This window comes from Salvelinus fontinalis, chromosome 31 (genome assembly GCF_029448725.1).
Source record: "Salvelinus fontinalis isolate EN_2023a chromosome 31, ASM2944872v1, whole genome shotgun sequence".
Taxonomy (NCBI): domain Eukaryota; kingdom Metazoa; phylum Chordata; class Actinopteri; order Salmoniformes; family Salmonidae; genus Salvelinus; species Salvelinus fontinalis.
The window spans coordinates 23,656,356-23,678,261 of NC_074695.1; the positions used below are offsets into that span (position 1 = coordinate 23,656,356).

The 21,906-nt window shown below is 45.4% G+C and overlaps 1 protein-coding gene across 2 annotated transcripts; it reads right to left on the reverse strand.

Annotated features, from left to right (window-relative positions):
- Positions 1-61: 61 nt before the first annotated feature.
- LOC129829879 (glucose-induced degradation protein 8-B homolog) lies at positions 62-21,380 on the reverse strand. 2 transcript variants are annotated; one of them, XM_055891870.1, is made up of 5 exons: positions 21,273-21,380; positions 18,179-18,312; positions 17,787-17,983; positions 4,646-4,843; positions 62-1,333 (listed from the first exon to the last, which is right to left on the reverse strand). In XM_055891870.1, the coding sequence occupies exons 2-5, from the start codon at positions 18,303-18,305 to the stop codon at positions 1,160-1,162; spliced, it is 696 nt and encodes a 231-aa protein (XP_055747845.1). In that variant the 5' UTR covers positions 18,306-18,312; positions 21,273-21,380; the 3' UTR covers positions 62-1,159. The 2 variants fall into 2 exon arrangements, with proteins under 2 accessions (XP_055747845.1, XP_055747846.1); XM_055891871.1 differs by lacking the exon at positions 21,273-21,380 and adding an exon at positions 20,915-21,253.
- Positions 21,381-21,906: the final 526 nt, after the last annotated feature.

A 21,906-nucleotide genomic window follows, 5' to 3' on the forward strand; every position in this document is an offset into this window, starting at 1 on the left:
CTCTTAATGGATTGTCATACATTACCTACTGTATAAGGCCGTATTTCAATAAAACTGTCACTCAAAATAATTGTTTATTTCCATATCTGCAAATATTACCTCAAAAACGTCCAATAATAAGAGGGGAGTTATCTGTAGTCTCTATGATCACATTGTCTTACAGTACAATAAAAAGTTGTATGAAATGAAGACTGGACATTTAGCAGCAGGTACAAAAAAAACAAATATTTAAACTCCCACATAACATAAACAAGGCATGAGTGCTTCTGTAATGACCTTAACCAATTCAACATTACATTACATGCATCTGGGCAGTAAATGTAAAAATTCTAACTGGTAACTAACTCTTAATAGCAAACTGGTCATGTGTACCTAACTTCTCTCTACTCCCGTAGGAGAGAAATAAGTACAGCCCTTCTACTGTGAAAGGTCAAGGTTTCCACCATCTACAACGTTTCAATCCTCAACAAAACAAACAAACAATACAAGGCTGAGCTACATGTGTCTTTCAAAGACAGAAGGGAATGTAAACTCAGCCAACCATTTAAAAGAAACCCGTATTTCCATGTAAGCAATAATTTCATCCAGCGGTAGACAGGTTAATACCAGATTACCGGTTATAACCTATCAAAGTACAGTAGATAAAAGGCTGGGTAACAGTTTCCAATTAATCCAAACCCTTTATCTAGAAAAAGTGGCATATAGCCTATTCCTCTCTTTCCTTTACACATGAGCCTAATTTAGTCTTAAACTCTACCTTATATGTATAAAATCATAACTCCCAAACTCAGCGTGGCAACCCAGTGACTTAAAAACAAATAAAACAAAATGATACTCAGAACTCACCATGATACTCAAGTAAAAGTGATTAATACTTATTTTTCAGGTAATCAAATATAAACCAGCAATTTAAATTTGTCTTTCAAAATGTCTATAAATGTGGGTACTCTGTTGAATGTTTATATCATCATAGCAGTTGTCACTTTTTAAAATACAGCCATAAACTGTTTGCACAATCAATTAAGTCCTTTCATATATTCAACATGAAAAAAGTATTTATATTGGTATATAATATATGTTATTTTTACGTTATCATCCAGTCGACTGCTTATAAATAGGAGAAAGGAAGTGTGGTAGTCCATGTCCCTGCTCGTTCATTTCACTTGGGATCCTCAATAGTGCCTTTGCTGAGGTCTGTCATTTTGGGGTATTTGACTTTCTTCTGGTCCAGCTCGTTCTGAGCCCATAACAGCAGCTTGAGTAGCTTGGCCAGTTTGGGTGTTGACTCCCTGTTCTCATAGTCCAGCACAGCCTGGTTCACCTCACTCCACACCTGAAGAGCATTGAGAAAGGAAAGAAAGGTGTTTAAATTACAGGAATACAGTCACACATAGAACACCCCCAAAAAGAGACCCTTTTACTCATGCACATTAAGGCTCTTTCTTTACATTAGTAAAAATATGTGTAGTAAGAGCTGACTCTTCAACATCAGATTTGCATCTTATCTGTTTACAGTATCTTTACATTAACCTTGGATGTGGTGTGGCCAAAGCCACATTCCTGCCTCATGTGTGTTTGCAGCGATTAGCATACTGTAAATACCATAGTATATAGACAAACAAAATAAGGATCTAAACCATATTGCACATAATGTTGCACACTTGATTAATGCAATGATTCACAAATGTGTGGACATTTTAAAAGCATTTAATTTTCAATTTGGCTAACAAGAAAAACGCTGTCTCCTGGAATTAAGATAATTACGGTAATTCTTGCAGGGGCATGTGGCATCAGAGAGCCATTGTCTTTACACTATACCACTCAGAGGGGGGTATTTGGTGTACACGTGTCCCACACTACCTATGGAGGTGGCTTGGGAAAGAGCGATTTGATGCTAGATCCGTCTCTTTACCATACAAAAATACAGTGCCCTCTGTAATTATCGGGATAGCGTTTTCTTTTTGTTCCTTCTTCTTTAGGCTCAATACTTCAAAAAGTTGGATTAAAAATCAAACAACGACTATGAAGTGCAGACTGCCAGTGTTCATTTGAGCATATTTTCATCCATATTGGGTGAACCGTTTAGAAATTACAGCACTTGTTGTACATAGTGCCCCCATTTTAGGGGAGGAAAAGTATTGGGACAAATTCACTTATATGTGTATTAAAGAAGTAAACAGTTTAGTATTTGGTCCCATATTCATAGCACACAATGACTACATCAAGCTTGTGACTCTACAAATTTGTTGGATGCATTTGCTGTTTATTTTTGGTTGTGTTTCAGATTATTTTGTGCCCAATAGAAATTAATGGTAAATAATGAATTGTGCATTTTGGAGTCACCTTTATTGTAAATAAGAATAGAATGTTTCGAAACACTTCTACATTAATGTGGATGCTACCATGATTACGGATAATCCTGAATGAATCAACAGCCTTGGTTTCTCAAATTGGAGGGCCTGTTGTCCAGACCTCTGGCAGTCTCTATGGGGGTGCCACAGGGTTCAACCTCGGGCCGACTCTTTTCTCTGTATACATCAATAATGTCGCTCTTGCTGCTGGTGATTCTCTGATCCACCTCTAGGCTGACGACACCATTCTGTATACTTCTGGTCCTTCTTTGGACACTGTGTTAACAAACCTCCAGATGAGATTCAGTGCCATACAACTCTCCTTCCGTGGCCTCCAACTGCTCTTAAACATAAGTACAACTAAATGCATGCTCTTCAACCGATCTCTGCCCACACCTGCCTGCACGTCCAGCATCACTACTCTGGACGGTTCTGACTTAGAATATGTGGACAACTACAAATACCTAGGTGTCTTGTTAGACTGTAAACTCTCCTTCCAGACTCACAGTAAGCATCTCCAATCCAAAATTAAATCTAGAACTGGCTTCCTATTTCGCAAACAAAGCAGCCTTCACTCATGCTGCCAAAAAATACCCTCGTAAAACTGACTATCCTACCGATCCTTGACTTTGGCGATGTAATTTACAAAATAGCCTCCAACACTCTACTCAGCAAATTGGATGCAGTCTATCACAGTGCCATCCGTTTTGTCACCAAAGCCCCATATACTACCCACCACTGCGACATGTATGCTCTCGTTGGCTGGCCCTCGCTTCATATTCGTCGCCAAACCCACTGGCTCCAGGTCATCTATAAGTCTTTGCTAGGTAAAGCCCCGCCTTATCTCAGCTCACTGGTCACCATAGCAGCACCCATCCGTAGCACGTGCTCCAGCAGGTATATTTCACTGGTCACCCCCAAAGCCAATTCCTCCTTCGGCCGCCTTTCCTTCCAGTTCTCTGCTGCCAATGACTGTTCAAAAATCACTGAAGCTGGAGACTCATATCTCCCTCACTAGCTTTAAGCACCAGCTGTCAGAGCAGCTCACAGATCACTGCACCTGTACATAGCTCATCTGTAAATAGCCCATCCAACTACCCCATTCCCATACTATTATTTTTTATTTTGCTCCTTTGCACCCCAGTATCTCTACTTGCACACTCATCTTCTGCACATCTATCACTCCAGTGTTTAATTTCTATATTGTAATTATTTCGCCACTGTGGCCAATATATTGCCTTACCTCCGTTGTCCTGCCTCATTTGCACACATTGTATATAGACTTTTTCTATTGTATTGACTGTATGTTTGTTTATTCCATGTGTAACTCTGTGTTGTTGTTTGTGTCGCACTGCTTTGCTTTATCTTGGCCAGGTCGCAGTTGTAAATGAGAACTTGTTCTCAATTGGCCTACCTGGTTAAATAAAGGTGAGAAAAAAAGAAAAAAAAAGATTAATGATGAGTGAGAGAAAGTTAGACACACAAATATCATACCCCCCCGCAAAAAATAGAAACATATTCTATTCTTATTACAATAAAAGTGACTCCAAAATGCACAATACATTATTATTTACCATTAATTTCTATTGGGCACAAAACAAACAGCAAATGGATCCACCAAATTTCAGTCACAAGCTTGATGTAGTTATTGCGTGCTATGAATATGGGACCAAATACTAAACTGTTTACTACTTTAATACACATAAGTGAATTTTCCCCAATACTTTTCCTCCCCTAAAATGGGGGAACTATGTACAACAAGTGCTGTAATTTCTAAACAGTTTACCCGATATGATGAAAATACACTCAAAATAAAGCTGATAGTCTGCACTTTAATCTCATAGTCATTGTTTGATTTTTGGAGTAGAGGCAAAAGAAGAAAAAATGCACTCTCTTAATAATTACGGAGGGCACTGTATGTGTCGTGGATCTAGTATGCGTCGTCAAGCTAATGTAGTGTAAAGAGGCTATAGTTAAGCAATAAGGCACGAAGGGGCGTGGTATATGGCCAATATACCATGGCTGTGGGCTGTTCTTAAGCACGACGCAACGCGGAGTGCCCGGATACAGCCCTTAGCCGTGGTATATTAGTCATATACCACAAACCCCTGAGGTGCCTTATTGCTATTATAAACTTGTTACCAACGTAATTAGAAATGTTTTGTCATACCAGTGGTATACGGTCTCATATACCACAGCTGTCAGCCAATCAGAATTCAGGGTTCGAATCACCCAGTTTATAATAGCCTAATAAACAATTATACAGATGATAGGCCACACACACACAGACACACCTTCTGTCGCTGCATCATGTTAAGCAGGTCTCCAAAGGGCGACTCTTCCGGGTTGTCGAAGGCAAGAAGAGCCAGCGTCCTCTCCATCTCTGTCAGGCACTCACGGCTCTCCTCCCCCTGCTCTGCCAGCTGTGTCTGGGCAAACTCCAACGCAGACTCTGTCTCCTGCAGCCTGATTAACTCAATCAAGTGCTGTTGCTACAAAGAGGAAAAGGGGAAGGAGGGAAGAAATGGAGAGGGACTTTTTATGTTGACTGAGAACATATTGTCATTTACAGCAATGACCTGGGGAATAGTTACAGGGGAGAGGAGGGGGGATGAATGAGCCAATTGGAAGCTGGGGATGATTAGGTGGTATGAGGGTCAGATTGGGAATTTCAGCCAGAACACTGGGATTAACACCTGTACTCTTACAATAAGTGCCATGGGATCTTTAGTAGAGGTCGACCGATTAATCGGAATGGCCGATTAATTAGGGCCGATTTCAAGTTTTCGTAACAATCGGAAATCAGTAATTTTGGACGCCGATTTTTTTAGATTTTATTTTACACCTTTATTTAACTAGGCAAGTCAGTTAAGAACACATTCTTATTTTCAATGACGGCCTAGGAACGGTGGGTTAACTGCCTTGTTCAGGGGCAGAACGACAGATTTTTACCTTGTCAGCTGAGGGATTCAATCTTGCAACCTTACGGTTAACTAGTCCAACACTCTAACCACCTGCCTCATGAGGAGCCCGCCTGTGTCACGTTCCTGACCTGTTTTCTGTTGTTTTTTATGTGTGTGATGGTCAGGGCGTGAGTTTTGGGTGGGCAGTCTATGTTTTCCGTTTCTATGTTGGTTTTGGGTTGCCTGGTATGGCTCTTGATTAGAGGCAGGTGTTTTGCGTTTTCCTCTAATTGAGAGTCATATTAAGGTAGGGTGTTCTCACTGTTTGTTTGTGGGTGATTGTCACTGTGTCTGTGTTTGTTGCACCACACGGTACTGTCTCGTCTCGTTCGTTCGGTCGTTCCTGTTTATGTGTTCCTCGTTTCATGTAAGTTCATAGTTTAGGTCTGTCTAGTTCGTTTTGTTGTTTTGTAAAATTATTCAAGTGTTCTTCGTGTGTTTAGTTTCGTCTTGTTAAATAAAGTTCATTATGTATTCACAACCCGCTGCGCCTTGGTCAACTCACTCACCGAAAGAGAGCCGTTACAGAATCACCCACCAAACCCAGATCAAGCAGCGGGTTAACGGACAGCAACGACAGCAGCAGCGCAAGAAGGAGGAATGGACTTGGGAAGATGTTTTGGACGGGAAAGGTTGCTACACATGGGAGGAGATCCTGGCTGGAAGGGATCGCCTCCCATGGGAACAGCTGGAGGCACTGAGGAGAGCAGAGGCAACCGGAGAAGGGAACCGGAGTTATGAGGGGACGCGTCTAGCACGGAAGCCCGAAAAGCCCGTGAGTACCACCCAAAAATTTCTTGGGGGGGGGGCTAAGAGGTAGTGGGCCGAGGGCAGGTAGGAGACCTGCGCCCACTTCCCAGGCTAACCGTGGAGAGCGGGAGTACGGGCAGACACCATGTTACGCAGTAGAGCGCACGGTGTCTCCTGTACGGGTGCATAGCCCAGTGCGGGTTATTCCACCTCCCCGCACTGGTAGGGCTAGATTGGGCATTGAGCCAAATGTCATTAGGCCGGCCCTACATATCTGGCCACCAGTACATCTCCTTGGGCCGGCTTACATGGCACCAGCCTTACGCATGGTGTCCCCGGTTCGCCAACACAGCCCAGTGCGGGTTAATCCACCTCCCCGCACTGGACGGGCTACGGGGAGCATGCAACCAGGTAAGGTTGGGCAGGCTCAGTGCTCAAGGGAGCCAGTACGCCTACACGGTCCGGTATTTCCGGCGCTACCTCCTCGCCCCAGCCCAGTACCACCAGTGCCTACACCACGCACCAGGCTTCCAGTGCGTTTTAAGAGCCCTGTTCCTCCTCCACGCACTCTCCCTATGGTGCGTGTCTCCAGCCCAGTGCCTCCAGTTCCGGCACCACGCACTAAGCCATCTGTGCGTCTCCAGAGCCCTGTACGCACTGTTCCTTCTCCCCGCACTCGCTCTGAGGTGCGTGCCCTCAGCCCGGTACCTCCTGTTCCGGTACCACGCACCAGGCCTATAGTGCGCTTCGAGAGGTCAGTGTGCCCTGTCCCTGCTCCCCGCACTAGCCTTGAAGTGCGTGCCGTCATCCCGGTACCTCCAGTTCCGGCACCACGCACCAGGCCTACTGTGCGCCTCAGCAGGGCAGAGTCGGCCGTCTGCCCAACGCCTTCTGCACTGCCTGTCTGCCCAGCTCCGTCTGAGCCATCTGTCTGCCCAGCGCCGTCTGAGCCATCTGTCTGCCCAGCGCCGTCTGAGCCATCTGTCTGCCCAGCGCCGTCTGAGCCATCTGTCTGCCCAGCGCCGTCTGAGCCATCTGTCTGCCCAGCGCCGTCTGAGCCATCTGTCTGCCCAGCGCCGTCTGAGCCATCTGTCTGCCCAGCGCCGTCTGAACCATCTGTCTGCCCAGCGCCGTCTGAGCCATCTGTCTGCCCAGCGCCTTCTGAGCCATCTGTCTGCCCAGCGCTTTCTGAGCCATCCGTCTGCCACGAGCCATTAGAGCCGTCCGTCAGTCAGGAGCCGCTAGAGCCGTCCGTCAGTCAGGAGCCGCCAGAGCCGCCAGCCAGTCAGGAGCCGCCAGATCCGCCAGCCAGTCAGGAGCTGCCAGAGACGCCAGCCAGTCAGGAGCTGCCAGAGACGCCAGCCAGTCAGGAGCTGCCAGAGACGCCAGCCAGTCAGGAGCTGCCAGAGACGCCAGCCAGTCAGGAGCTGCCAGAGACGCCAGCCAGTCAGGAGCTGCCAGAGACGCCAGCCAGTCAGGAGCTGCCAGAGACGCCAGCCAGTCAGGAGCTGCCAGAGACGCCAGCCAGTCAGGAGCTGCCAGAGACGCCAGCCAGTCAGGAGCTGCCAGAGACGCCAGCCAGTCAGGAGCTGCCAGAGACGCCAGCCAGTCAGGAGCTGCCAGAGACGCCAGCCAGTCAGGAGCTGCCAGAGACGCCAGCCAGTCAGGAGCTGCCAGAGCTGCCCTCCGGTCATGAGCTGCCCTCCAGTCATGAGCTGCCCTACAGTCATGAGCTGCCTTACAGTCATGAGCTGCCCTACAGTCATGAGCTGCCCTAGTCATGAGCTGCCCTACAGTCATGAGCTGCCCTACAGTCATGAGCTGCCCTATAGTCATGAGCTGCCACTCAGCCCGGACCTGCCAGAGTCCCTCAGCCCGGACCTGCCAGAGTCCCTCAGCCCGGACCTGCCAGAGTCCCTCAGCCCGGACCTGCCAGAGTCCCTCAGCCCGGACCTGCCAGAGTCCCTCAGCCCGGACCTGCCAGAGTCCCTCAGCCCGGACCTGCCAGAGTCCCTCAGCCAGGACCTGCCCCTTATCCCGGTGCTGCCCCTTATCCCGGTGCTGCCCCTTATCCCGGTGCTGCCCCTTCATTTAGGTGGTTTTAGTTGGAGGGTGGTCATTGGGAGGGGGATACAGAAGCGGGGAGTGACTATGGTGGTTTGGGGACAGCGTCCGGAGCCTGAGCCACCACCGTGGTCAGATGCCCACCCAGACCCTCCCCTGGACTTTGTGCTGGTGCGCCCGGCGTTCGCACCTTGAGGGGGGGGTTCTGTCACGTTCCTGACCTGTTTTCTGTTGTTTTTTATGTGTGTGATGGTCAGGGCGTGAGTTTTGGGTGGGCAGTCTATGTTTTCCGTTTCTATGTTGGTTTTGGGTTGCCTGGTATGGCTCTTGATTAGAGGCAGGTGTTTTGCGTTTTCCTCTAATTGAGAGTCATATTAAGGTAGGGTGTTCTCACTGTTTGTTTGTGGGTGATTGTCTCTGTGTCTGTGTTTGTTGCACCACACGGTACTGTCTCGTCTCGTTCGTTCGGTCGTTCCTGTTTATGTGTTCCTCGTTTCATGTAAGTTCATAGTTTAGGTCTGTCTAGTTCGTTTTGTTGTTTTGTAAAATTATTCAAGTGTTCTTCGTGTGTTTAGTTTCGTCTTGTTAAATAAAGTTCATTATGTATTCACAACCCGCTGCGCCTTGGTCAACTCACTCACCGAAAGAGAGCCGTTACAGCCTGTTATGCGAATGCAGTAAGAAGCCAAGGTAATTTGCTAGCTAGCATTAACCTTATCTTATAAAAAACAATCAATCAATCAATCATAATCACTAGTTATAACTACACATGGTTGATTATATTACTAGTTTATCTAGCGTGTCCTGCGATGCATATAATCGATGCAGTGCGCATTCGCGAAAAAGGACTGTCGTTGCTAAAAACGTGTACCTAACCATAAACATCAATGCCTTTCTTAAAATCAATACACAGAAGTATATATTTTTAAACCTGCATATTTAGCTAAAAGAAATCCAGGTTAGCAGGCAATATTAACCAGGTGAAATTGTGTCACTTCTCTTGCGTTCATTGCACGCAGTCAGGGTATAGACAACAGTTTGGGCCGCCTGGCTCATTGCGAACTAATTTGCCAGAATTTTACGTAATTATGACATAACATTGAAGGTTGTGCAATGTAACAGGAATATTTAGACTTATGGATGCCACCCGTTAGATAAAATACGGAACGGTTCTGTATTTCACTGAAAGAATAAACGTTTTGTTTTCGAGATGATAGTTTCCGGATTCAACCATATTAATTTATTTTTATTTTATTTCACCTTTATTTAACCAGGTAGGCTAGTTGAGAACAAGTTCTCATTTGCAACTGCGACCTGGCCAAGATAAAGCATAGCAGTGTGAACAGACAACAACACAGAGTTACACATGGAGTAAACAATAAACAAGTCAATAACATGGTAGAAAAAAGAGAATCTATATACAATGTGTGCAAAAGGCATGAGGTAGGCAATAAATCGAATAATTACAATTTAGCAGATTAACACTGGAGTGATAAATCATCAGATGATCATGTGCAAGAAGAGATACTGGTGTGCAAAAGAGCAGAAAAGTAAATAAATAAAAGCAGTATGGGGGTGAGGTAGGTAAATTGGGTGGGTAGTTTACAGGTGGACTATGTACAGCTGCAGCGATCGGTTAGCTGCTCGAATAGCAGATTTTTAAAGTTGTTGAGGGAGATAAAAGTCTCCAACTTCAGAGATTTTTGCAATTCGTTCCAGTCGCAGGCAGCAGAGAACTGGAAGGCGTCCAAATGAGGTTTTGGCTTTAGGGATGATCAGTGAGATACACCTGCTGGAGCGCGTGCTACGGGTGGGTGTAGCCATCGTGACCAGTGAACTGAGATAAGGCGGCGCTTTACCTAGCATAGCCTTGTAGATGACCTGGAGCCAGTGGGTCTGACGACGAACATGTAGCGAGGGCCAGCCGACTAGGGCATACAGGTCGCAGTGGTGGGTCGTATAAGGTGCTTTAGTAACAAAACGGATGGCACTGTGATAAACTGCATCCAGTTTGCTGAGTAGAGTATTGGAAGCTATTTTGTAGATGACATCGCCGAAGTCGAGGATCGGTAGGATAGTCAGTTTTACTAGGGTAAGTTTGGCGGCGTGAGTGAAGGAGGCTTTGTTGCGGAATAGAAAGCCGACTCTAGATTTGATTTTGGATTGGAGATGTTTGATATGAGTCTGGAAGGAGAGTTTGCAGTCTAGCCAGACACCTAGGTACTTATAGATGTCCACATATTCTAGGTCGGAACCGTCCAGGGTGGTGATGCTAGTCGGGCGTGCGGGTGCAGGCAGCGAACGGTTGAAAAGCATGCATTTGGTTTTACTAGCGTTTAAGAGCAGTTGGAGGCCACGGAAGGAGTGTTGTATGGCATTGAAGCTCGTTTGGAGGTTAGATAGCACAGTGTCCAGGGAAGGGCCGGAAGTATACAGAATGGTGTCGTCTGCGTAGAGGTGGATCAGGGAATCGCCCGCAGCAAGAGCAACATCATTGATGTATACAGAGAAAAGAGTCGGCCCGAGAATTGAACCCTGTGGTACCCCCATAGAGACTGCCAGAGGACCGGACAACATGCCCTCCGATTTGACACACTGAACTCTGTCTGCAAAGTAGTTGGTGAACCAGGCAAGGCAGTCATTAGAAAAACCTAGGCTATTGAGTCTGCCGATAAGAATATGGTGATTGACAGAGTCGAAAGCCTTGGCCAGGTCGATGAAGACGGCTGCACAGTAATGTCTTTTATCGATGGCGGTTATGATATCGTTTAGTACCTTGAGCGTGGCTGAGGTGCACCCGTGACCGGCTCGGAAACCGGATTGCACAGCGGAGAAGGTACAGTGGGATTCGAGATGGTCAGTGATCTGTTTGTTGACTTGGCTTTCGAAGACCTTAGCTAGGCAGGGCAGAATGGATATAGGTCTGTAACAGTTTGGGTCCAAGGTGTCTCCCCCTTTGAAGAGGGGGATGACAGCGGCAGCTTTCCAATCCTTGGGGATCTCAGATGATACGAAGGAGAGGTTGAACAGGCTGGTAATAGGGGGTGCGACAATGGCGGCGGACAGTTTCAGAAATAGGGGGTCCAGATTGTCAAGCCCAGCTGATTTGTATGGGTCCAGGTTTTCCAGCTCTTTCAGAACATCTGATATCTGGATATGGGTAAAGGAGAAGCTGGGGAGGCTTGGGCGAGTAGCAGCGGGGGGGGGGGGCGGGGCTGTTGGCCAAGGTTGGAGTCGCCAGGAGGAAGGCATGGCCAGCCATTGAGAAATGTTTGTTGAAGTTTTCGATTATCACGGACTTATCAGTGGTGACCGTGTTATCTAGCCTCAGTGCAGTGGGCAGCTGGGAGGAGGTGCTCTTGTTTTCCATGGACTTTACAGTATCCCAGAACTTTTTGGAGTTAGAGCTACAGGATGCAAATTTCTGCTTGAAAAAGCTGGCCTTTGCTTTCCTGACTGACTGCGTGTATTGGTTCCTGACTTACATTTACATTTAAGTCATTTAGCAGACGCTCTTATCCAGAGCGACTTACAAATTGGTGCATTCACCTTATGATATCCAGTGGAACAACCACTTTACAATAGTGCATCTAACTCTTTTAAGGGGGGGGGGGGGGGGTTAGAAGGATTACTTTATCCTATCCTAGGTATTCCTTAAAGAGGTGGGGTTTCAGGTGTCTCCGGAAGGTGGTGATTGACTCCGCTGACCTGGCGTCGTGAGGGAGTTTGTTCCACCATTAGGGTGCCAGAGCAGCGAACAGTTTTGACTGGGCTGAGCGGGAACTGTACTTCCTCAGAGGTAGGGAGGCGAGCAGGCCAGAGGTGGATGAACGCAGTGCCCTTGTTTGGGTGTAGGGCCTGATCAGAGCCTGAAGGTACGGAGGTGCCGTTCCCCTCACAGCTCCGTAGGCAAGCACCATGGTCTTGTAGCGGATGCGAGCTTCAACTGGAAGCCAGTGGAGAGAGCGGAGGAGCGGGGTGACGTGAGAGAACTTGGGAAAGTTGAACACCAGACGGGCTGCGGCGTTCTGGATGAGTTGTAGGGGTTTAATGGCACAGGCAGGGAGCCCAGCCAACAGCGAGTTGCAGTAATCCAGACGGGAGATGACAAGTGCCTGGATTAGGACCTGCGCCGCTTCCTGCGTGAGGCAGGGTCGTACTCTGCGAATGTTGTAGAGCATGAACCTACAGGAACGGGTCACCGCCTTGATGTTAGTTGAGAACGACAGGGTGTTGTCCAGGATCACGCCAAGGTTCTTAACACTCTGGGAGGAGGACACAATGGAGTTGTCAACCGTGATGGCGAGATCATGGAACGGGCAGTCCTTCCCCGGGAGGAAGAGCAGCTCCGTCTTGCCGAGGTTCAGCTTGAGGTGGTGATCCGTCATCCACACTGATATGTCTGCCAGACATGCAGAGATGCGATTCACCACCTGGTTATCAGAGGGGGGAAAGGAGAAGATTAATTGTGTGTCGTCTGCATAGCAATGATAGGAGAGACCATGTGAGGATATGACAGAGCCAAGTGACTTGGTGTATAGCGAGAATAGGAGAGGGCCTAGAACAGAGCCCTGGGGGACACCAGTGGTGAGAGCACGTGGTGCGGAGACAGATTCTCGCCACGCCACCTGGTAGGAGCGACCTGTCAGGTAGGACGCAATCCAAGCGTGGGCCGCGCCGGAGATGCCCAGCTCGGAGAGGGTGGAGAGGAGGATCTGATGGTTCACAGTATCAAAGGCAGCCGATAGGTCTAGAAGGATGAGAGCAGAGGAGAGAGAGTTAGCTTTAGCAGTGCGGAGCGCCTCCGTGACACAGAGAAGAGCAGTCTCAGTTGAATGACTAGTCTTGAAACCTGACTGATTTGGATCAAGAAGGTCATTCTGAGAGAGATAGCAGGAGAGCTGGCCAAGGACGGCACGTTTAAGAGTTTTGGAGAGAAAAGAAAGAAGGGATACTGGTCTGTAGTTGTTGACATCGGAGGGATCGAGTGTAGGTTTTTTCAGAAGGGGTGCAACTCTCGCTCTCTTGAAGACGGAAGGGACGTAGCCAGCGGTCAAGGATGAGTTGATGAGCGAGGTGAGGTAAGGGAGAAGGTCTCCGGAAATGGTCTGGAGAAGAGAGGAGGGGATAGGGTCAAGCGTGCAGGTTGTTGGGCGGCCGGCCGTCACAAGACGCGAGATTTTATCTGGAGAGAGAGGGGAGAAAGAGGTCAAAGCACAGGGTAGGGCAGTGTGAGCAGAACCAGCGGTGTCGTTTGACTTAGCAAACGAGGATCGGATGTCGTCGACCTTCTTTTCAAAATGGTTGACGAAGTCATCAGCAGAGAGGGAGGAGGGGGGAGGAGGGGGAGGAGGATTCAGGAGGGAGGAGAAGGTGGCAAAGAGCTTCCTAGGGTTAGAGGCAGATGCTTGGAATTTAGAGTGGTAGAAATTGGCTTTAGCAGCAGAGACAGAAGAGGAGAATGTAGAGAGGAGGGAGTGAAAGGATGCCAGGTCCGCAGGGAGGCGAGTTTTCCTCCATTTCCGCTCGGCTCGGTATTTTCCGCTCGGCGAGAGGGAAAAGGATACAAGGTAGTGGTCGGAGACTTGGAGGGGAGTTGCAATGAGATTAGTGGAAGAACAGCATCTAGTAAAGATGAGGTCAAGCGACTTCCCTGAACAGTTGCATATCGCGGGGGCTCTTCGATGCTATTGCAGTTCGCCACAGGATGTTTTTGTGCTGGTCGAGGGCAGTCAGGTCTGGAGTGAACCAAGGGCTATATCTGTTCTTGGTTCTGCATTTTTTGAACGGAGCATGCTTGTCTAATATGGTGAGGAAGTAACTTTTAAAGAATGACCAGGCATCCTCAACTGACGGGATGAGGTCAATATCCTTCCAGGGTACCCGGGCCAGGTCGATTAGAAAGGCCTGCTCGCAGAAGTGTTTTAGGGAGCGTTTGACAGTGATGAGGGGTGGTCGTTTGACCGTGGACCCGTGGCGGATACAGGCAATGAGGCAGTGATCGCTGAGATCTTGATTGAAGACAGCAGAGGTGTATTTGGAGGGCAAGTTGGTCAGGATAATGTCTATTAGGGTGCCCATGTTTACGGATTTAGGGTTGTACCTGGTGGGTTCCTTGATGATTTGTGTGAGATTGAGGGCATCAAGCTTAGATTGTAGGACTGCCGGGGTGTTAAGCATATCCCAGTTTAGGTCACCTAACAGAACAAACTCTGAAGCTAGATGGGGAGCGATCAATTCACAGATGGTGTCCAGGGCACAGCTGGGAGCTGAGGGGGGTCGGTAGCAGGCGGCAACAGTGAGAGACTTATTTCTGGAGAGATTAATTTTTAAAATTAGAAGTTCGAACTGTTTGGGCATAGACCTGGAAAGTATGACAGAACTTTGCAGGCTATCTCTGCAGTAGATTGCAACTCCTCCCCCTTTGGCAGTTCTATCTTGACGGAAAGTGTTATAGTTGGGTATGGAAATCTCCGAATTTTTGGTGGCCTTCCTAAGCCAGGATTCGGAAACGGCAAGGACATCGGGGTTGCCAGAGTGTGCTAAAGCGGTGAGTAAGGCAAACTTAGGGAGGAGGCTTCTGATGTTGACATGCATGAGGCCAAGGCTTTTTCGATCACAGAAGTCAACAAATGAGGGTGACTGGGGACATGCAGGGCCTGGGTTTACCTCCACATCACCCAAGGAACAGAGGAGTAGTAGGATGAGGGTACGGCTAAAGGCTATCAAAACTGGTCGCCTAGAGCGTTGGGGACAAGGAATAAAAGGAGCAGATTTATGGGCGTGGTAGAATAGATTCTGGGCATAATGTGCAGACCAGGGTATGGTGGGGCACGGGTACAGCGGAGGCAAGCCCAGGCACTGGGTGATGATAAGAGAGGTTGTATCTCTGGACATGCTGGTCTCAATGGGTGAGGTCACCGCATGTGTGGGGGGTGGGACAAAGGAGGTATCAGAGGTACGGAGAGTGGAACTACGGGGTCCATTGCAAACCAAAACAATGATAACTAGCCTGAACAACAGTATGCAAGGCATATTGATTTTTGAGAGAGACATACAATAAGGCATAAAGTGATTGCAGGTCATGATTGGGAGAGCTAGCTAAAACAACAAGTGAGATAACAGCAGCTAGTCAGCTAACACAGCAACAGAAGGTAAAAATGGCAGAGAGGGTCGGATTAACTACACACAGATCCTGAGTTAAAGCACAGAGCCGACAGATAAAACACAAATAAACAGAATGGAGTACCGTGAATTAATGGACAGTCAAGCAGGCATCAGCTATGTAGCCAAGTGATCATAGTGTCCAGGGGGCAGCCGTAGATGGAGCAGTGAGGCCTCCACTAAGCTAGCACGCGTTTAAAGTTAGTAGCCCGGGGGGTGGTCTGCTCAGACGGAGGGGGTCTGCTCAGACGGAGGCCGGTTGAGGGCACCGGTTGAGGGCACGTCTGCAGACCAGACGTGGTCGTGTCGACAGAGAATCCAAGCCGGATGGCGATGGCGAAAGAGAGGTTGTGAATTGTAGAATTGTGTTTGCTAACTGGTGCTAGCTTCCTGGCTGCGCTAGCTGCAAGATAAGCTAGCAGTTAGCAGACCGGGGCAGGCAAGTTAGCCTTTGGGGGACGTCGCGATGGGGGGGAAGTCTGTTTTTGCCTCTTCGTGCGGTGACGTCGATAGACCAGTTGTGGAATTAGTAGGGTTCCAGGTAGCTCTAGGTAGCTAGTAGGCCTAGTAGGTTAGCAGAATGGGTCTTCAGCGGGCGTCACACCTGAGGGGCCTGTTGGAGTCCTCGGGCAGATTATGTCGGTATTCCAGTCGTAGAGGATCGGCGGGGTTCCGTGCTCCGTACCGGCAGTAAAGGGGTCCGGATATTGTAGCCCAGGAGTGGGCTTCAGTGGTAGCACAGGAGCCCTAGCCGGGCTAGCTTCAGGCTAATTGGTGCTTGCTCCGGGATGGAAACGCTAGCCAGGAGTGGTCACCTGGGATTGTGGTTAGCTAGTTGCGAAGATCCAGATGAAAATGTTCAGAGTTTGCGGTAGGAATCCGGGGATATGGAGAGAAATAGGTCCGTTATGCTCTGGTTTTAGTCACGTTGTTCGAACTAGCGAGAGCTTTCCGAGCTAAAGGTTAGCTGATGACCGCTAGCAATGGTTTGCTAACTGGTAGCTGGTAGGCTGGCTATCTTCAGTAGATGGATTCCAGATCAGAAGTAAATAGAAATATTTTAGAAAAAAGCAGATCCACGCCACATTGGGTGAGGCGGGTTGCAGGAGAGTATTTAGAAGTTGAGGTTTAAGAAAATATTTTTAAAAAGATATGCGAAGAAAAAGATGTAAAAAGATATATACAAGGGACACGACAGGACAAAGACGTCTACACTGCTACGCCATCTTGGTATGTTGGTAATTAATGACCTAAGGCTCGTATTTCTGTGTGCTATTATGTTATAATTAAGTCTATGATTTGATAGAGCAGTCTGACTGAGCGATGATAGGCACCAGCAGGCTCGTAAGCATTCATTCAAACAGCACTTTCGTGCGTTTTGCCAGCAGCTCTTCGTAATGCTTGAAGCATTGCGCTGTTTATGACTTCAAGCCTATCAACTCCCGAGATTAGGCTGGTGTAACCGATGTGAAATGGCTAGCTAGTTAGCGGGGTGCGCGCTAATAGCGTTTCAAACGTCACTCGCTCTGAGACTTGGAGTAGTTTTTCCCCTTGCTCTGCATGGGTAACACTGCTTCGAGGGTGGCTGTTGTCGATGTGTTCCTGGTTCGAGCCCAGGTAGCGGCGAGGAGAGGGATGGAAGCTATACTGTTACACTGGCAATACTAAAGTGCCTATAAAAACAGGCAATAGTCAAAGGTATATGAAATACAAATCGTATAGAGAGAAATAGTCCTATAATTCCTATAATAACTACAACCTAAAACGTCTTACCTGGGAATAAAAGGAACCACCAGCTTTCATATGTTCTCATGTTCTGAGCAAGGAACTTAAACGTTAGCTTTCTTACATGGCACATATTCCACTTTTACTTTCTTCTCCAACACTTTGTTTTTGCATTATTTAAACCAAATTGAACATGTTTCATTATTTATTTGAGGCTAAATTGATTTTATTGATGTATTATATTAAGTTAAAATATGTGTTCATTCAGTATTGTTGTAATTGTCATTATTACAAATACATTTTAAAGAATCGGCCGATTAATCGGTATCGGCTTTTTTTGGTCCTCCAATAATCGGTATCGGTGTTGAAAAATCGTAATCAGTCGACCTTTAATCTTTAGTGACCACAGAGAGTCAGGACACCTGTTTAACATCCCATATGAAAGACTGCACCCTACACAGGGTAATGTCCCCAATCACTGCCCTAGGGCATTAGGATATTTTTTTAGACCAGAGGAAAGAGTGCCTCCTACTGGCCCTCCAACACCACTTCCAGCAGCATCTGGTCTCCCATCCAGGGACTGACCAGGACCAACACTGCTTAGCTTCAGAAGCAAGTCAGCAGTTGGATGCAGGGTGGTATGCTACTGGCAAACAAATTAAATATACGTTTTATCAAGTGTTTTGGTGTGGGCAATGGACATCCACAATAGATGTTGTTGTCTTGGACAAGCTCTGATCCTAAATCAATCCCCTGAGGGCATCCGTACCTGCAGGTGAAAGTACAGGTAGCGCTTGGTGTCAAGCAGCTCTGGGTGTAAGCTGTTGATGAGTGCGATGGCCTCCTGTATCTGTCCCTTCAGGATCAGCTCTCTAATCTTTATCCTCTCATCCAGAGAGTCCAGGTCCACACTGGGCTCGATCCCAGACTCCATCCGAAACTTCTCGGCTGCCTCTTTAAACCCCTCTGCACAAACACAGACAAGAGTGAGACCATCAAAATCACAAGAAAAATCAACCGGATAGATCAAGGAAAAATGTCGGATTCTGCTTCTGTAAGTAGAGACAAGCTGAAGATTCAGAACGGTTAACTGGGATAGAGCGGCTCAGATTGGAGGTTGTTTTAGCAGCAACTGACACAAAAGTGTGAATCGTGGAATACCTGTCACAAGGTAATTCATAATGAGCCGGTTCATGTCCGCCCTCTGTATGTGTACATTGTTCAGTTTGTCCATCCATTCATCTTTAGTAATATCTTCTGACTTTTCCGCGTAATTCATCATTGACATTGGGATCCTGCGAAGTTTGAATAAAAAAATGTGTTAGCTAGCAAGTAGTAATTGCACCGACATGTCGAGAGTGACTGTGGTCGAGGCTGAGGTAAATTTGGTTTTATATTCACACATTCAGACACTCATCAGACATTCGCTAAAAGCCATTTACAAATGTAAAAATCAATAACTAATTAACCATGTCACAGATTCATCAAACTAGATATGATTTATTCTATAAATGTCTAGCATACATTTACAACCTTTGTTTTGAGTAAAAATTCCAGTTTTGACTTGATAGAAATACAAAAAATCTATCATATTCCATTTAAAACTGTATAAATCAATAACTAATTCACAGTTAGTCACAAAAATATCAAACTATGTATGATTTATTCTATAAATGTATACTTTACAACTTTTGTTTTAGGGAAAAATTTAAGTTTTGATTTGATAGAGGGTATGTAGTCTGTCTAGAAGGAGTGTGGTCAAAGTTGTAACGAGTCTGTTATACACTATTAGAAGGGGCCTGACATAAAATTCTGCATCTTCAGTCATATTAAATTAAATTATAGAAAAAAACTACAGGATGAAGGGGTCAGGTCTGACTAACAAAGAAGACAGGTGGATGGATCAAGAGTACCAAGACAACCAAGAGGATCAACATGGACATTCCACAATGGAGATAAGGAAAACTTAGAGTGAACCATAACATACACTACCGTTCAAAAGTTTGTGGTCACTTAGAAATGTCCTTGTTTTTGAAAAGCAAATTTTTTTGTCCATTAAAATAACATCAAATTGATCAGAAATACAGTGTAGACATTGTTAATGTTGTAAATGACTATTATAGCTGGAAACGGCAGATTTTTTATGGAATATCTACATAGGCCTACAGAAGACCATTATCAGCAACCATCACTCCTGTGTTCCAATGGCACATTGTGTTAGCTAATCCAAGTTAATAATTTTAAAAGGCTAATTGATCATTAGAAAACCTTTTTGTAATTATGTTAGTACAGCTGAAAACTGTTGTTCTGATTAAAGAAGCAATAAAACTGGCATTCTTTAGACTAGTTGAGTATCTGGAGCATCAGCATTTGTGGGTTCGATTACAGGCTCAAAATGTCCAGAAACAAAGTACTTTCTTCTGAAACTCGTCAGTCTACTCTTGTTCTGAGAAATGAAGGCTATTCCATGCGTGAAATTGCCAAGAAACTGAAGATCTCGTGCAACGCTGTGTACTACTCCCTTCACAGAACAGCGCAAACTGTCTCTAACCAGAATAGAAAGAGGAGCGGGAGGCCCAGGTGCACAACTGAGCAAGAGAACAAGTACATTTGACTGTCTAGTTTGAGAAACAGACGCCTCACAAGTCCTCAACTGGCAGCTTCATTAATTAGTACCCGCAAAACACCAGTCTCAATGACAACAGTGAAGAGGCGACTCTGGGATGCTGGCCTTCTAGGCAGAGTTGCAAAGAAAAAGCCATATCTCAGACTGGCCAATAAAAATAAAAGATTAAGATGGGTAAAAGAACACAGACACTGGACAGAGAGAGATGGCTTTTTCTTTGCAACTCTGCCTAGCATCCCGATGTCACCTTTTCACTGTTGACGTTGAGACTGGTGTTTTGCAGGTACTATTTAATGAAGCTGCCAGTTGAGTGACCCCAAACTTTTGAACGGTAGTGTATGTTATGGTTCACTCTTAGTTTTCCTTATCTCCATTGTGGAATGTCCATGTTGATCCTCTTGGTTGTCTTGGTCCTCTTGATCCATCCACCTGTCTTCTTTGTTAGTAAGGCCTGACCCCTTCATCCTGTAGTTTTTTCCTGTAATCTAATGTAATGACTGAAGATGCAGAATTTCTAATAGGGTATAACAGACTCATTATAACTTTGACCACACGCCCTCTAGACGTACTACATGCCCTCTATCAAATCAAAACTGGAATTTTTACTCAAAACAAAGTTTTTTTAAAGTATGCTAGACATTTATAGAATAAATCATACATAGTTTGATGTTTCTGTGACAAATGGTGAATTAGTTATTGATTTATACAGTTTTAAATATAATTTTATAGATTTTATGTATTTATATCAAATCAAAACTGGAATTTCTCCTCAAAACAAAGGTTGTAAAAGTATGCTAGACATTTATAGAAAATATCATACTTTGCTTGATGATTCTGTCATAATCAGTGAAAACGTTATTGATTTATATAGCTTTAAATGGCATTTTATAGATGTTAATGTATTTCTGTCAAATCAGAACTGGAATGTTTATTCAAATCAAAGGTTGTAAAAGTATACTAGACATTTATAGAAAAAAATCATACCTAGTTTGATGATTCTGTGACAAACGGTGAATTACTTATTGATTTATACTTCTTTAAATTACATTTTATAGATTTTATGTATTTCTAGATTTTATGTATTTATGTATTTCGAATTTTTCAACGACAAAAAAAAGGTTGTAAAAGTATGCTATACATTTATAGAATATAAGTCATACCTAGTTTGATGTTTCTGTGACAAACGGTGAATTAGTTATAGATTTTTACATGTGTAACGTTAAATGGCTTATGATGAATGTCCGAATGTGTGAATATAAAACCAACTTTACCTCGGTGTGGTCGAGTGGTGTTAGAAGAACAAAACAACGTTTGCTATGTAGCTAACTAAATCATTTAATTTCGAAAGGTTAGCTGGCTATTAACAATGATATCATATCTACCATTTTTGCGAGGAACAGAGCGAATATTCTGGTCTCACACACCAAAACATTTAGTCTTTAATTAGCTCGCTAACTATCGTTATTTGTTGTGTTGATACTAGCTAGATGGCTAGCTAACGTTAGCTTGTTGGTGCATCACCCACCAACATGTCATTTTAACATGAGCGAAGAGTACAATACGATACATAATAATATATATTATCGCTATCAAATATAGTAGTCAGCTTTATTGTTCAATTAAATATACCTGTAACAATCGACTACGGATGTGTAGTTGCTTCAAGCTCTCTCGCGTGAATCACGACAACTGAACGTGATTTGGGGAAACATAACTACGATTGGCCCAGTGGAATGATGTCATGGTTACCAAGGAACAGTAGCAGTGATGGGGTCTGTTCAGAAGAGTTCAACGTTGCAAAAACTTTCAAATAGAAATGTATTTTGTGGAACAGATATTTTATGTCATGTAGAATTGGGCTGCAAGGTTCTAAACGTTTCACCTCATTGTATATACCTTGGTGTAACTCGAAAGTATGCTCTGTGGAATTAACGCAATGTGAAAATGAAGTTAAGCAAAGACAGGTATTACTTCTTAGGGTACTTTGACGAAAAAAGATTGCAGCCAGATGTATATAACTGCAGTTAGAGTGCAGTATATCTGCCATTATTCTGCAATTACTGCATTCAAAATACCATAGTCGACTACAGTTGCTGCACTTTTACTGCAGTTTCAACACTTGTATTTTTTTGCAAAAGTAGGCATACTAGTGTTTTCTCTGATGGTGTATCTGGTTGAGAATCACCTAGACCTACTTTACTGTATTACATCTCTTCAAAATTCCTTCAAAAGCAAATTACTTCATACCGTTGTAGCTATGTTT